The 15,139-nt window shown below is 38.1% G+C and overlaps 1 protein-coding gene across 3 annotated transcripts in view; it reads left to right on the forward strand.

Annotated features, from left to right (window-relative positions):
• The window catches only part of kremen1 (kringle containing transmembrane protein 1), a 65,951-nt gene that overhangs the window by 25,569 nt on the left and 25,243 nt on the right, over positions 1-15,139 (forward strand). For all 3 annotated transcript variants that reach the window (XM_084413331.1, XM_084413332.1, XM_084413333.1), the window contains exons 2-3: positions 5,025-5,187; positions 13,724-13,815. In XM_084413331.1, coding sequence (XP_084269457.1) covers positions 5,025-5,187; positions 13,724-13,815 — 255 coding nt within the window. The remainder of the gene's footprint in view (positions 1-5,024; positions 5,188-13,723; positions 13,816-15,139) is intronic.

Here is a 15,139-nt window from a genome sequence, read left to right on the forward strand (position 1 = left end):
GAGCGCAATTCCAAAACAGCGCCGTTGGTAGTGGAAAGTTCTGCGTGTGATCTACTGACGACGCTCAAATGAAAGAACACAGTCAGATAATTTCCATAATAACCAACGCAATCTACCAGTTAGCGTCTGGTTTAAGACATTCTTTTTTGGGGCGGTAAATAATGACGCAAACACCGGTAAATTGACGAGCGCAAACTTTAGTAAATCACCTTGCGTGATTCATTTAAATAGCCTACTCTCCTCCCATGAATTTTGCACCTGAAATGGAAACTCCTACAAATGCATATGCAATAATGTCAGCCGCAAAAATAACTGTGTCCACGCCTTTTCAGCGCTAATTTTACACTGCGGGCCCTATCTTGCACCCAGCGCAATTGACTTTGTACACCGACACATGTATCATTCCTATTTTGCATCCGCGCACAGCGGACTTTTCCCTCCACAGACGCACGTCGGTAAACTAGGAAATACACTTGCGCTCCCCTGGGCGGTTCAGCGCAAAGAGGTGGCGTGTTCCGGCGCAAACGTTCCCTGATATCTGGCGTTACAATAGCAATCCGCCATGGAAAAAGCGCGTCTGCTCTTAAAGGGAATGTGAGATGTCGCTCTGATTGGTTTATTTCACGTTACGCCCAAACCACACCTATGAATTAATGAAGCTACTTCAGACCAACCCATTTTAGATTTGCGTCGGGCGCAAGAGTCATTTATCCCGCCGGTATAATAGCAACAGCGCCCAAGACCCGCCCACAAAGTTACTTGCGTTTTGGATCGTTAAAATAGTGCCCTGCGTGTCTTTAGTAAATCCTGACAGTTGTTTTTTAACGGCAAAAAAAGGTTTGCACTGGAGCAAGCTGTTAGTAAATCTGGCCCTTGGGGTTTTAATATGCAAATAACCACAGAAAGATTTCCAAAATGATTCTGCATCGTAAGCCGGGTTCACACTGTACTATTCTTAATGAACATTGCGATCAAATTTGACCTCTGACGAAATTCTGGCAGTGTCAGAAGTTTTGGGGCACAGTCATGCAGTGTGACTTCTACGATTAACTGTCAAATCAAAACCAATAGGAGCACAGATCCTGATGACGCAATTAGTGAGACAACAACAAAACCACCACTTGCTCCACACACACGTCTTTTTTTCCCAGCGTTCTTTTTTAAGAAAAACCATGATCATAATTAACGCTAGAGATTGTTTTTGTACACTACCTTCCATTTACATCCCACATAAATGGGACTTAAAGTCATCGATTAATGATGTAAAACTCCCGGCGTGTGTCTGTTTTTAACGACTGAGATCTTAACGTGTGACATGACTTCTTTAATGACAGAGAAGTGACATTTTATTCAATTATTCCTCTGCTTTACTCCTGAATTTTATTGAGAATTGTGTCCCTGTTGAATCCTGGTGCCTTTGGTTGACACAAACACATCAAATTTAGTGTCATTTATTTCTGCCTTTGTTTAACTTTCTGATCACAGTGCTACAAAGTCTCTCTCTGTCCTTTACAAAGATGAGCACATCTGCAAACTCAATATGGAAGCAATTAGCAATGAATCCTTGCACATATAATAACAGGGCATGTAAGTCTTTGCAAATAATCCACTTCTGTCCGTTTTTTTTAAGACCCTCTTGTTTCTGGTTCTGTGGGGCGGTTCCTCCCTTCCTCCTGAACCGAGCTTCTTTTTCTGTTGATGAACTTGCATTTTATAGGGTTTTTTTTTCCATTCCTTTCTTTCATGTGGCCAAGACTCTGTTTCCCATCAAGGCCTGTGATCCGACCACAACAAAGGCATCACATGGCGATACAGGGGGAAACTTGGTGACAGAGTGAGAAACGGTTGGAGGTTATATTATTACAACTAAAAGAAGTGTGAAAGCTCATCCTCAGGAAACTACAAGTGCAAATAGTCTAGTTTTTTCCAGAAATGGTGTTTCTTTGAATGCCGCTCGACAACCCACACTGGGTTTTGACTACCCATTCATCTCGATGATGAACCTTCTTATCTGGTTCTTCCCAGTCAACTCGCTGCTTCCCTACACTGCCGCAACTTAACGATGCCTGCCGACCACATCAAGTTAAGTTGCTGCTAATTGCTATCCTTCCTCGGGTCCTTCTTATTTCAGCCATCCTGTCTGGAAACCTTTTTTGCCGAGGTTAGCCACAGCAGCAAGATGTCTGCCGGCTCGTAACCCAACACCAATGCGATATGCAGTAGTAGATGGTTATTTCCCATCAAAGGGGCAGCAAAGTTGCTCTTCGGGTGACTTTTGCCTTTTGTAGGTGAGCATTACGTAGTATAAATAGGAATAATGAGTCCTATGCTGTGCGGAGAGTGGGTATGAAGGACGTCCATCCCATTAGTAATGCATGGTTTGGCTGGCAGTAACTTGGTCCAAGATTACAAAGAGGAAATCATGATTGCTCTGGGAGATCTGACTCTCCAATGCGCCGTAAACTCTCTGAGCTCTACGCGATAGCAGAAGCCATCGATCGACCCCTAACAGAATGGTCCAGTCACGCATTATTTATTGGCATGCTTTATGAATGTTAATCTGCTGCCTAAGTCTGTCACTGCGAGTGTTTTTGGATGAATGTTGTCATAAACTTTAACCACAACCTTTATTATTATCAGCACTATTTTGAAGAAGGATCTATCTATCTATCTATCTATCTATCTATCTATCTATCTATCTATCTATCTATCTATCTATCTATCTATCTATCTATCTATCTATCTATCTATCTATCTATCTATCTATCTATCTATCTGTCTGTCTGTCTGTCTGTCTGTCTGTCTATCTATCTATCTGTCTGTCTGTCTGTCTGTCTGTCTAACGTTCTATCTATCTATCTGTCTGTCTGTCTGTCTGTCTGTCTGTCTGTCTATCTATCTATCTGTCTGTCTGTCTAACGTTCTATCTATCTATCTATCTATCTATCTGTCTGTCTGTCTGTCTAATAATCTATCTATCTATCTATCTATCTATCTATCTATCTATCTATCTATCTATCTATCTATCTATCTATCTATCTATCTATCTATCTATCTATCTATCTATCTATCTATCTATCTGTCTGTCTGTCTGTCTAACGTTCTATCTATCTATCTATCTATCTATCTGTCTATCTATCTATCTATCTATCTATCTATCTATCTATCTATCTATCTATCTATCTATCTATCTATCTATCTATCTATCTATCTATCTATCTATCTATCTATCTATCTATCTATCTATCTATCTATCTATCTATCTATCTATCTATCTGTCTGTCTGTCTGTCTGTCTAACGTTCTATCTATCTATCTATCTACTGTATCTATCTATCTATATCTAAGTCATGCATGTTTGGAACAACATGAGTAAGTTGAGTAAATAATTATTTTTAAAACATGGTCATCGTAATTCCAAAAGCTCAACAGTATTCCTGTCCCAGCAGGGGTTGTTTCTGTGTCTTGCCACCTGCATGACTTTAATTAAAATCTACATGACACCCAAAAAGCAAAACCTGTGATTTCACATTTTAATGAGGCCTGATTTTCTTTCTTCTTGATTCCAGCGAGCATGACTTCAACAGCGCTGCCTGGACACTCTCCAAGTGTTCTGCGGCTTTTACGGCTGTATTTTATGATTGGATACAACTGTTTCAGTTGTGCGAGCAACAGCGCAAATGTCCTACCACATATGTAGCTGCACCCTATGTCCGTTTGCTCAAATGTGCTTTTTTCAGAGCCAGCCACCGGAAAGCATTTGCCCTTTTTTGAGGCAAGCAAGCCTCACACAAATCAAAATGATTATCAGTGAGCTCTCATTTCAGGCAGTCCTGCCTGAGGTATGTTAATTGCATTTGATTAATGCCATTCAGGAAATTTGTTCAGGGAGGTTGTGTGGTTTTTTGATTTGGCGCATGATGCCCTACTCATCCCCTGAAGGAAGGGCTCCACCCACATCAGTGGGACATACATGCTTGAAAATCAGAGGCTAATTATCCCCAAATCTTTACTGTGCTCCAATATGCTGGAAATGTCTGCAATACTTTACTCACTTATGAATATTCTTACATATGTACATATTAAATGAGTGGGAAAAAATAACCATCGAATATTTAGGGACCAGAATTTGAGCACTTTTGACCCAGTCAACAACCACCCAGACAATTATTGCCACATAGCAATGGAAATTACTTTGTTACTTATTATTATTAATATTCATTCATGGGATGCTATTCTTGCACGTTTTCATTTTCTTGGCTTTTGTAGATCTTGGAGAGCGGATCAGAATGGAGATGTTATCAGATTATGAGTTAGCTCACATATGAAAGCCAGGGTTTAAATCCACGCTCTCGCCACATACCAGCTTCCTCATTCAAACCAGAACTCAGTCCAAATTAGATGCTTTGAAGTCTAGAGCTTAGAAATACCAACAGATACCCTTTGATGGAATAGTTACCCTCTTGTTTATTTTGACTGTGCATAAGTCCTGCGTCTCTGTTGTTTTTGGTTGATGAAATAGCGGGGAGGATTGGTCCATATGGTTGCGTTCCAGAATTTTTTGTTCCTTTTTACAGTTTAGCCTTTGCTAGAGGTTCACAGAAGGGTAAATAACAGAATTGTCATGCACGCTTATGGAATTAGTTGGCAGACAGGTCACACCGCATGAATACAATCATAAACCTGAATCATAATTGATTAATTTCTTCCGTTATAATTATTCACATCACCCCTTCCCTGCAGTGATATGACTCATCCTGGGACAGCAGACTTGCATGCTAACCGATGCAATAACAAATTACTACAACAGTTTGAGTGTGACTCCCCATATTCCTCACAATTTCTGCCAAAATACTAAATGTTTTGTTTCTAAAAAGCCATAATCATTTAATAGGGGATCTCCATCAAATAATGTATGAATATTTTTGTACTAGCTACCCACAATCTGGATAAAATGTGTTGTGTTTACATCTAATTTCTGTAGAACATTTGGATTAAAAGAATATTTCCTATTTTGTCTCTTAGAGTGTTATACAGCAAATGGAGAGGACTATAGAGGCCGACAGAACCAGACCAGCCTGCAAGGGGGGAGGCCGTGCCTTTTCTGGAACGAGACTTTCCAACATCCATACAACACCCTCAAATACCCCAATGGAGACGGAGGCCTTGGACCCCACAACTTCTGCAGGTCAGGCAAATACTGTATGGTCGAAAGGAAAGCAAAATGCTTACAGATAGGTTTGCAGATGCTTACCTTTACAAAAAGTACTCATATGCTGTGGTATTTACATGTTACTCCAAAGTTCTTCAAAGAATACAATGGTTTACAGTGCAATGTCCAAGAAACATAATAAAACCTTGTTACTTTCTGGTACTTTATTCTTAATGCATTGAGAATGCTTGTATTGGGAATAAGATTCTGACTTATTAATTGTGGACTGTTCCTTTAAATAGAAGAATGCATTTTTAAGAGAAAATAACCAAGAGGGACATTGTGAGATTCTGGCAATGTGGTGTAAGAATGTTATTGACACATTCTTCAGTGTCAGAGTGTAAGTGTTGTCTCCTCACTCTAAAACATTCATACTTTATGTCCTCAACATTTCATATGTTTTATTCATTGAAAGTCTCTCTGTCTATGACCATGAACCGTATTTATATCTATAAGCATCTTAAAAACAACTTAGTCCTTAAACCACAATACTAAATGATTCTAAATTTGTTTCATGTTGTTGGAAGGAAGCATTTGCGCTCATATTGTTGCTCAGAAAGTCACACTGCAGTGTTTGACTGTGGTCCATGAGTGTAGGTTTATTTTATTTTTTTCGTTCCATTATGTGGACTCAGCAGGGCTTGAAGAGTTTACATTTGCAAAGTCGCCTCAAATCCCTCTGTACAGAAAACAAACGCAGCAGAGCGACAGCATGGATGACCGATAGCCTCTTTCTCCCTTCAGCTTCACATTTGTTCTAGAATCTAGATGCACTTGCTAACCCACCATGCAAGAAACAAAACGTTACTGTCATAGGCCTGTAATAAACAAATTGGTAATAGATTGCAATATGCTGAAGCATTTGGTTCAGGCACACGTGGAACACAATATTCCAACCTTAGTCTGTTTATAAAGTGTCAATTTGATAGAAATTCCCTTTTTTTCCGGCTGAATAGCCAAATCTGTTGGAGTTACAGTTCTCGCAGTTTCCTCAGCTGTTATGTCATTCCTTGGACTGACGATAGTAATTGAAAACACAAGGAAGTAGATGAGAGATGGCTGTTTTAAATACTTAGAGATAGTTCACCCATAAATGAAAATCATGACATTGTCTACTCTTCTTAATTATTTGAATCCTGTTTCATTTTTAAGCTAAACACAAAACAAGTTATTTAGCAAAATGAACAAATTTCTTTCCATGTGTAGCATGGACAATAAGGCCGATTACAGTTGAATCCGGGAAAAACTTAAATTTGTGTTACATATAGCTATTGTATGACTTGGAATATGGCTTAGATAGGCAATTGTTATGGTACTTTGATTATTTGGAGTTAGACAAAACATTTAAACCAGCCTTATTTGCCATTTGCTTAGCTGTTTTAAGCTAGTGTAAAAACACAGCTAGGCCTATACAACAGACCAACATAACGAGTTTGGCCAGGCTGGAGAAATGTCACCAGCCTGATGACAGATGACAGATGTTTCATTTTTATGAACATTCCCTTTAAAACAGCCTGCTTATTGCTATTTCAACCATGAGGAGGGGTGCTGGGGTTACTCTGTATATGTGTGTGCGTGCAGGTCCAGCAGACTGTATGATATGGGAAGTGAAAGCCGGATTCTGAACGGCAGACAGAGATTAAGTGAAAAGGGGGAGATCACCGTCAGGAACACCAGTGTTGATTTTAGGCACACGGTTGCATGGTGTTATGTCTGCTGGCTGTATGTAGGAATGCCTTTGTGTCATAACAGACTTTAGGTTTTTGACTTCACAAGATCTTGCCGAACTGGCTACATCACGGGAGACTTTTAGAAGTAGCATCAGCATTAGAACTATCTATCTATCTATCTATCTATCTATCTATCTATCTATCTATCTATCTATCTATCTATCTATCTATCTATCTATCTATCTATCTATCTATCTATCTATCTATCTATCTATGTAGATTTTTTAAGCGTTAAAAAGAGTCAGGGGAAATGAGACAGGTGTATGTTTTTAAAGATATGACAACTGTTATTTGTGTAGTGAATGTTTTCATAGTTTCAATTACTTGTAAGAGAGGAATGCTTCTGGAAAGCAGCAAGTGTGTGTGTTTCTTTAATGATGTCATAAACCTTTTGCATCTCTTTGTTAGCTTGTCTACACGCCATTTGACTTGAAAGAAAGAACTGCAGTCTTGGTATGTTGAGATAGCCAGAGAGAGAGAAATGGAGGTGCCAAGTCCTAATATCCCTCACATTTCATCTTTATTGTGTGCTGTAAAATAGCTATGAAAACATTTAGAGATGGGGCAGAGAGGAAACGTTCCATTAATTGTGAATAAAAGGAGCAATGAATGTTGGAGATTTAGACGGAAAGGTCTACAACTCATCAGACCTGTTCACCTGTTTCTACACCTCCTTACAGAAAGAGCAATCATAAATGGCGCTTAACTTTAGTAGTACACAAATAGCATTGTTTAATCAGGGTTTTAAGGTAAATCCCATTTATAGAAAAATAATGTGTATTTATACTATTTTTTTTGCAGATGCTTATATTCTATCCATTTATGCACTTGTTAGCACCAAAACATACCACGCAGGGCTTCGGACTGCGACCAGAATGGTTGCAAATACAATATAATATCAAAATGTGCTTCAATAATTTGAAATCTAGTCGGGAAAACTGAATCCAGTGTGAATTGTGATGGTCGATTCAATAACAAATGACTGTTATGAACTGGTCGGTCAAAAAGATTTACAACAATAGGTTCAAAGTCGCTCGCGAATTAGCGTTTGGAATCAGACTCTCGCAGTGACTCATTCAGAACCGTTACTGAGTTCACAACTGACTCCCTCAATGACCCATTCAAAATAATCATAGTAGACATATATAATAAATACTAAACGTCCCTTCATTACAGCACGCAACTGTTGTTAAAAGTTGGGAAAGTGGGATGTGCTTTACAATTGTGGGACAATTGCCCTGACTTTTTGGACATTCTTTAAAGTACCATGTAAATACTGTGTTACATAAATATAGTAAATATATATTGTATAAATCAAAGTATTCAATGTTGTCAATAATGATATTTTCTCTGTATTCAGTGTAAATCAATGGTGTCAATAGTATTATAGGCCGGTTATTTTTTGCTGCTTTGTATATTATTTCCCAGAGAAACTTTAATGTTTAATTTTCCATCCTCAATCTGTCAAGAGTTTAGCTTAAGCGAAAGTGCAAGCAATCGTTAAGCATTTGTGCCTTTTCTGTTTACACTGTTGTTTACTTGACTGTGAAATTGAATGGTTTGTTATCCACTTTCAGGTGTCAGTTCAGTGAGGCAGGCTTGAATTGTTGTGGTTGAATCGACACGTAATGCCGCAAGAGTGTCTATGCGTGATATACTGTAGATACAATAGATTCTGACAACCAAACAGTCTCTCAAAAGTGTTGGACGTTCATCTCAAATTATTACTGTTTGTTGAACAAGTCCTAACTCGGCCCCAATTTAAAGCTGCATAAAATAACTATGTTAGCTACATTAAAAAAAGTACATGATTGTCTATTTGCCTGTTTTGTCATTTTTATTTGATTTAGAAGTGTCAGCACTTGTACAGGCTCATACTTGAGTTTCATTCCTGCTGTAGCATATGTTTGCCATGTTGACCAAGCACAGCTCTGAGCATATTGGGCAAATTTCCCTTGCTCATATTTGCTTTGGATACTGGTTAGCTGCAGAGGACTAATAGTGTGGCTGAGGTTGGCGTAAGCTATTTTCAGCCTTTCCCTACTATAGATCTCACACGCTTTTGTTGTTAAAGAATCCCTTTTTTTTTTCTTTTTTTTTTATGAATAGCCCTATGCCAGAATTTTAAAAGTTTATCATAAATTTTATGATTATATTGAATGGAAAGAGGTTATTAAAGAAAATCTTTTGAATGCAGGCCAGACAAGAACAGCTGGTTTTCTCTCAGTTCATATGGCCAGTAATGCGGAACTTTGTCTCAGGTGTTTCTAGTAAGAGTATGGAACTGTAAAATTGAAGGGATGGTTCACCCAAAAATGAACATTCGATCATAATTTGTTCACTCTCACATCATTCCAAACCTGTATGACTTTCTTTCTTCTGTAGAACATAAAAGAAGATATTTTGAGAAATGTCTCAGTGTTTTTTTTTTGGTCCATACAATAGACGTCAGTGGTCATACCGATATCATTCAAAATAATAACTATCTGTTTGGTTGCCATAACTCATATGGCATAATTTGGTCTTAGAAGATTTTAATGAGAAACGTTTTAGTCCATATTGATTGCAGACTTTGAATGCAGCTATCTTGGTCTCAGCAAAGTTTGAGACATTGTTGAGTTCTATTCTGAAACACTAGAGGAGAAACATGCTTTTCTAGGGAATTTTGCTCATGGAAAATATCTGAGAGATAGCAGGAGACTGTTTGCTCTCCAAATCATTACTGCCCACAAGAAACAATTTATTTGCTGCTACCAATAGTCAAGTCAAGTCACCTTCATTTATATAGTGCTTTTTACAATACAGATTGTTTCAAAGCAGCTTTACAGTGATAACAGGAAATAATTGAACAAAATTTGTTTCTGCTGCACAGCAGATCTAGAAGAAAATAGGTTCATAGTAAGTTCAGTGATGGTTCAATACATACACATGACATGTTGTTGTGAGCCAGTTAGACATGCTGCTGCATACAATATAGCATACAGTACATTACAGAATTACCCATAGCAGATCTATATCAGCTGTGGCCTATAGAGAATGATGTGATTGCAAGCAAATTGAGTTGAGGAACTATCAGCCTGCATCCTCTAGAGTTTCATGACAGAACTTTGTATTTACTTGACCAATTTTCAGAATGACAAATTGAGTAAAAAAAAAAAAACAATTTCAGGATGTGTTACAATTTTTCCCTCTTTTGTGCTGTTCTAAAGAGCATATTGTGCTTCAATGGAAGCAAGAACATCTGACCGTCTGTACAGAGACTTGATCAGTGTCACAAATTTGATTACAGACCTAGAAATAGTGCAGAATTTCTGCCTCATTTACATCATAATATTTTATTGTTTATTTTTATTTATTTTTCCAGATTTTAGATTTCGAATCCCTGATCTTCACTGTAGTTTTGGAATTTATTTTACTGTGTATACAGTATAAACATACAAAATTGTGTATATGAAGAGTGATCACAAAAAGAGAACTCATTGGTAATGGTTGTTTCCTTGGGGCAGTTCTAAAGTTTATAAATCTCTAAAGGCAGGGGTAATTCCCCATCCCATTAACCAGCCCAGACAGATGATGATCCCATCGTTACGGTAACACATGAAAGGCCCTGAGATTCTATACTCATTTTCTGAAGGGACTTGACCCTGCAGGCTTAACCGGACACACACTTAGCATCATAAAGTACACTTTTGCACACACACATGCGCATATACAAGTCCACGCATTTCGAGTCCTGAGGGCAAACAGGCCTGCGTTTGGTGATCAAAGCCACCTATTATATCTGGTATGGGACTTCACCCCAACATTCTCTGTGGCTGTGCTTTTCTCTCACCCTTGAGGGAAGGAGGGGAGCGATTAGAGGTTAAACAGATAGATGAATTTAAGGATTAGTTTATGATAGTTGCATGGTAATTTTGAGTCCTTTTTGAAACTTAAATACTGTAGTCCCCATTCAGCCAGTCAAATTTTGTATTCTGCGATCAGAATTTAAGTTAATTACTCATAATCTTCCCCTCCAGTGAACAGTTGCCAACACTTCTTTGAGTTGAACTCAAGAACCAGAACAGTCAAATTCATGAACAAATCATTGAAAAGTTCAGTTTTAAAGAACATTTTGATCACATTTTTGGAGATTGTTTCTTGGCACGTTCATTAAAAAAGGAGTACTGTTACCGTTGAACAATTACATTTTGAATTAAATTAAAGTTGTATCAGCCACTTTTATGAAACTTTTATGGTGCTTTTTGTCATTTTGTAGCTTGGCTGGCCCCAGTTCTCATTCACTTTCATTAAAGAGAGTGTACAAAGCTATTCTTCAAAATGTCACCTTTTGAGTTCCACAGAAGATCAAATGTTATGTGGGTTTGGAACAACGTGATGGTGACTAAATGATGACAGAATTTTCAGTTTTGGGTGCACTATTCCTTTAAGTGCTCCCCATGTGACCCCAGAGGCAGACTGGATCAGATAAAGCCATATAGAAACCTGGCACAGTGTATGAGTATGTTTATGTGTGTCTGCCAACGGGAAAGATTCCTCTTATAATCTAATCTCCTCCATTGAACCTCAATTGCCCTCAAGTCTTCAACTCCAAACAGGTGTCTTTCCTGAAGAAGAGAATACATTATATATAAAAAAAAAAGTCATAATGAAAATCCCATCAGGCTGGAGGGGTTTGTCGAACTTGATGGTCGAAATACATACACCGCTCCAAAGCCAGACTTTGGTTTGTTAGCAGGCCAGATCTCATTCTCCTCAACAGAAAAGAAAAAAAGGAGCAGGGAAAAATGGGAGATGTTTAACTGACTCCAACCTGAGGTTAAGTTTCCCTCGGACACAAAAAAGAAAGCACATGAAAAGACGCTTCACTCAATACACTTTCCTGTTGTAAAGAGAAAAGAAGAGAAGCTGGAAAGTGTTTTTGATAGGGGAAGAAAAGACCGTGGCACGCCCTTTTGATTCCACCGCACAATGGCTGAAATCAGATAGCTGTCGCCTCGGGGTCGAGCTCGAGATGTTGCATTGTAGCTCCTTTAAGACAAGAAGAATAGCTTTTCTCGCAATTATCGTTATTTCTGACGGCGCAGGCACCCGTAGCGCACGTGAAGGGGGATTCAGCCGGGCTGTTTTATGATGAATGTTCGGTTCAAGAAGAAATCAACCAATTACTGCCTCGTCTAGCTGTGCGGTTGTAATCAATACTCTGTTCTGAAGGCTTTTTGGGGTTTGGGCATCAAGGTTTAAAGTACACACCGGAGAGCTTAAAGGGGTTTTGAAGCAGACAAAGCCGGAGAACTCCGCAGGTCACTGTCTGGAAAGGAACAAAGCCCTTCCCTGGGACCTCGCGTAGACGCCGACCTGGAGGTGGACATGCTTGGATGGACAGGGCAGGGGGAGAGAAAGAGGCTCAATAAAGCACATAGGTTCCTGCTGTAGGGGGTGTTTCTGTCTGACTGACAACCCATGAAAAGGCTTTTCTCTTTAGTGACAGCTACGCTTGAACTAAATTACGTGCAGCAACTAACTAAAAGCAGTGATGCTACTAAATTAACATTTTTCAGTATGGCGTGACAATTTCTCAGCTGTTTTCAGGTTTCACTACCATTCATAAATTTGGAGTCAGTAGCAACGATGCATTTCATTGATCAAAATTGACAGTAAAGACTTACATTTTCATAAAAAAAATAATCTATTTCAAATAAATGCTGTTCTTTTGAATTCATCAAAGAACCTTTATATTAAGCTAATATTAAGCAGGTTTCAACATTGATAAGAATTGTTTCCTGAACGCAAATCAGATTCACCAAATCAAATCAGAGTGACGCTAAAGACTGGAGTAATAGCTGCTGGAAATTTTAAAATTGTATGAATATTTCACAATATTACTGTGTTTTACTGTATTGTTCGTCAGATTAATGCAGCCTTGGTGAACATAAGAAATATAAGACTTTTGAACGTTGGTGTAGCTCACGCAGTCACGTCATATTGCATTATATTTATATTATGTCCTAAACGTGCGCTGAAAGTTCTCTCTTTCTCAGATTTGATAGTCTGAATCATTGTGGTTCATTCAGACTGTTTATTTTAATTATCTGGTTTATTAACAATTCACTGATTCATTTGAATCATCACTGAATTGTGTTCTTGAAACTTCCTGACTTTTTTGAAAGTTATATTAAACTGTCTGAAAACAAAACAGGGTTCACAAACGGTCTAAATATGTTCACCATGGTCCATTTCTGTAACAAACTACTGTATATATAATCGCATCATTTGAACTGCTCTAAAGTTGTTGTTTTTACATTTGTATCATTAGATATTTGTGTAAGTTGAAACCCAGTACTTATGTTTAAAAGTGTAATTCGGCAAATTCTCAAAAAAAAATCCTGTCGTCACTGGCACGCAATCAGTTCTGGGGTAAGCAAGGCCGCAAAGTTGTATCCATCTGTTGCATCCTTTATTTCACGGGAAACGAAGGACGCAATTGGAGGCCGCATTTGAAGGAGCAATCGAATTTGGACGGCCTTCCGTGGTGACACAATCGGCCTTCAAATTCGCCCTTCAAAGGATGCAGCCTCTGAATTGGGACAATTCATTGTCGCCGCCTACTGGTGTAACGATGATACCTGCAGAAAGACTCACTGAAATTATAGCTTTTTTCTGTAGAAGATTCTACTGTAGCTATAACTAGCCTAATTTTTCAAAAGAGGAACTTGACTGTTGTTGAATTAATTTGGTTCAAGTAGTTTGCAGTTGTAAACTATAGTCTCTTTCTCACACAGGAACCCAGATGGAGATGTCCGGCCATGGTGTTACATCGCAGATCTTGAGGACGGAATCTACTGGAAATACTGTGATATTCCGACCTGCCAAAGTAAGTGTTTAAAGTGGGGAAAATGACATTGAATCAACAATGAGCACAAGTTAAAGCAGGAACCTGGCCAAAAAACTTTAAGTTCCCATCATCTGGATTATAAAACTGATATGCAAAACCACATTTTTGGGGAGGACTCTAATTGTTCCATCAGAAATCATACTGTCCCAGCATGCACAGATACGATTGCGTTGCTTGTCATCACTTGACGTTTTAGCATTTTCCATCCAGAGAGTGTACAAGAGCATCTGTGTGTTGAAATTATGTGTTTACCTCAAAGCTATAGGGTGATTAGATTAATTATTGATGTAGCTGTAATCAGTATTATTTCATAATCAGTGCAGACTTCTCTTTCTTTCTTTCTTGGTATTAGTGAATAAGTCTTTCTGTGCTCGAGGGCATGTATGTGTGTGCATGTGCATACGAGTGCAAACTCATTTTTCTGTCAGTCAGATTTGTATAATCCCACTAAGTGTGTTTTCTACTGTACTGGCAGAGAGAGAGAATGTGGGTGTGTGTGTGTGAGTAATCTGATATCCGCAGCTCCTCAGTTTCTTCTCACTAATCACACCCCATAAACAAGAGCTGACACACAGTATCACAGGATGGGCATGAATACAAAACTTAACAGCTGTGACAAACACCAGGAAACAATCTCAGTAGTTAGAGCTCAGTCTGAAGTTCACTTCCATTACATTTGTGTGATTCTACAGCCATATCAATCATGACAAGTAAATGTGTAAATTAAGGCGGTCAAATTAGCATGTTGATTTAGCTCAATTAATTACAAAAAAATTCATGGATGACACTGGAGCAATTCAAGCTTAATGTACCATGTTTTGGGGAATCTGCAGCTCCAAAGTTATATTCCATATTTAAGTTGATGCAAACAAAAGTGTGGCTACTGTATATAGCGGGAAAGTATATTCAGCTCAATTCAGATGTCATATTGTTTTATGGTCCTATAGTTCGTCAAATTTTTTAAAAGAAATTGTACTTTCTATTTATCAATATCTTGAAAAAACATCACTGTTTCTGCAAAAATATTAATCAGCACAACTTTTTTCAACATTGATAATTAAAAGAAATGTTTCTTGATCACAAATTCAGCTTATTATAATGATTTCTGAAGGAAACTGAAGATTTAAGAAATTGCTACAGAAAATCAGCTTTGCCGTTACAGGACGTAAAATATATTAAATATATATGTAAAATATATTAAAATAGGTAGTTATTTTAAATTGTATTAATATTTCACAATAGTACGTTTTTTATTGGATTTATAATGAAATACATGTAGCCTTTGTGAGCATAAGAGACTTTC

This window comes from Rutilus rutilus (assembly GCF_951802725.1).
Source record: "Rutilus rutilus genome assembly, chromosome: 7".
NCBI classification, from domain to species: Eukaryota; Metazoa; Chordata; class Actinopteri; order Cypriniformes; family Leuciscidae; genus Rutilus; species Rutilus rutilus.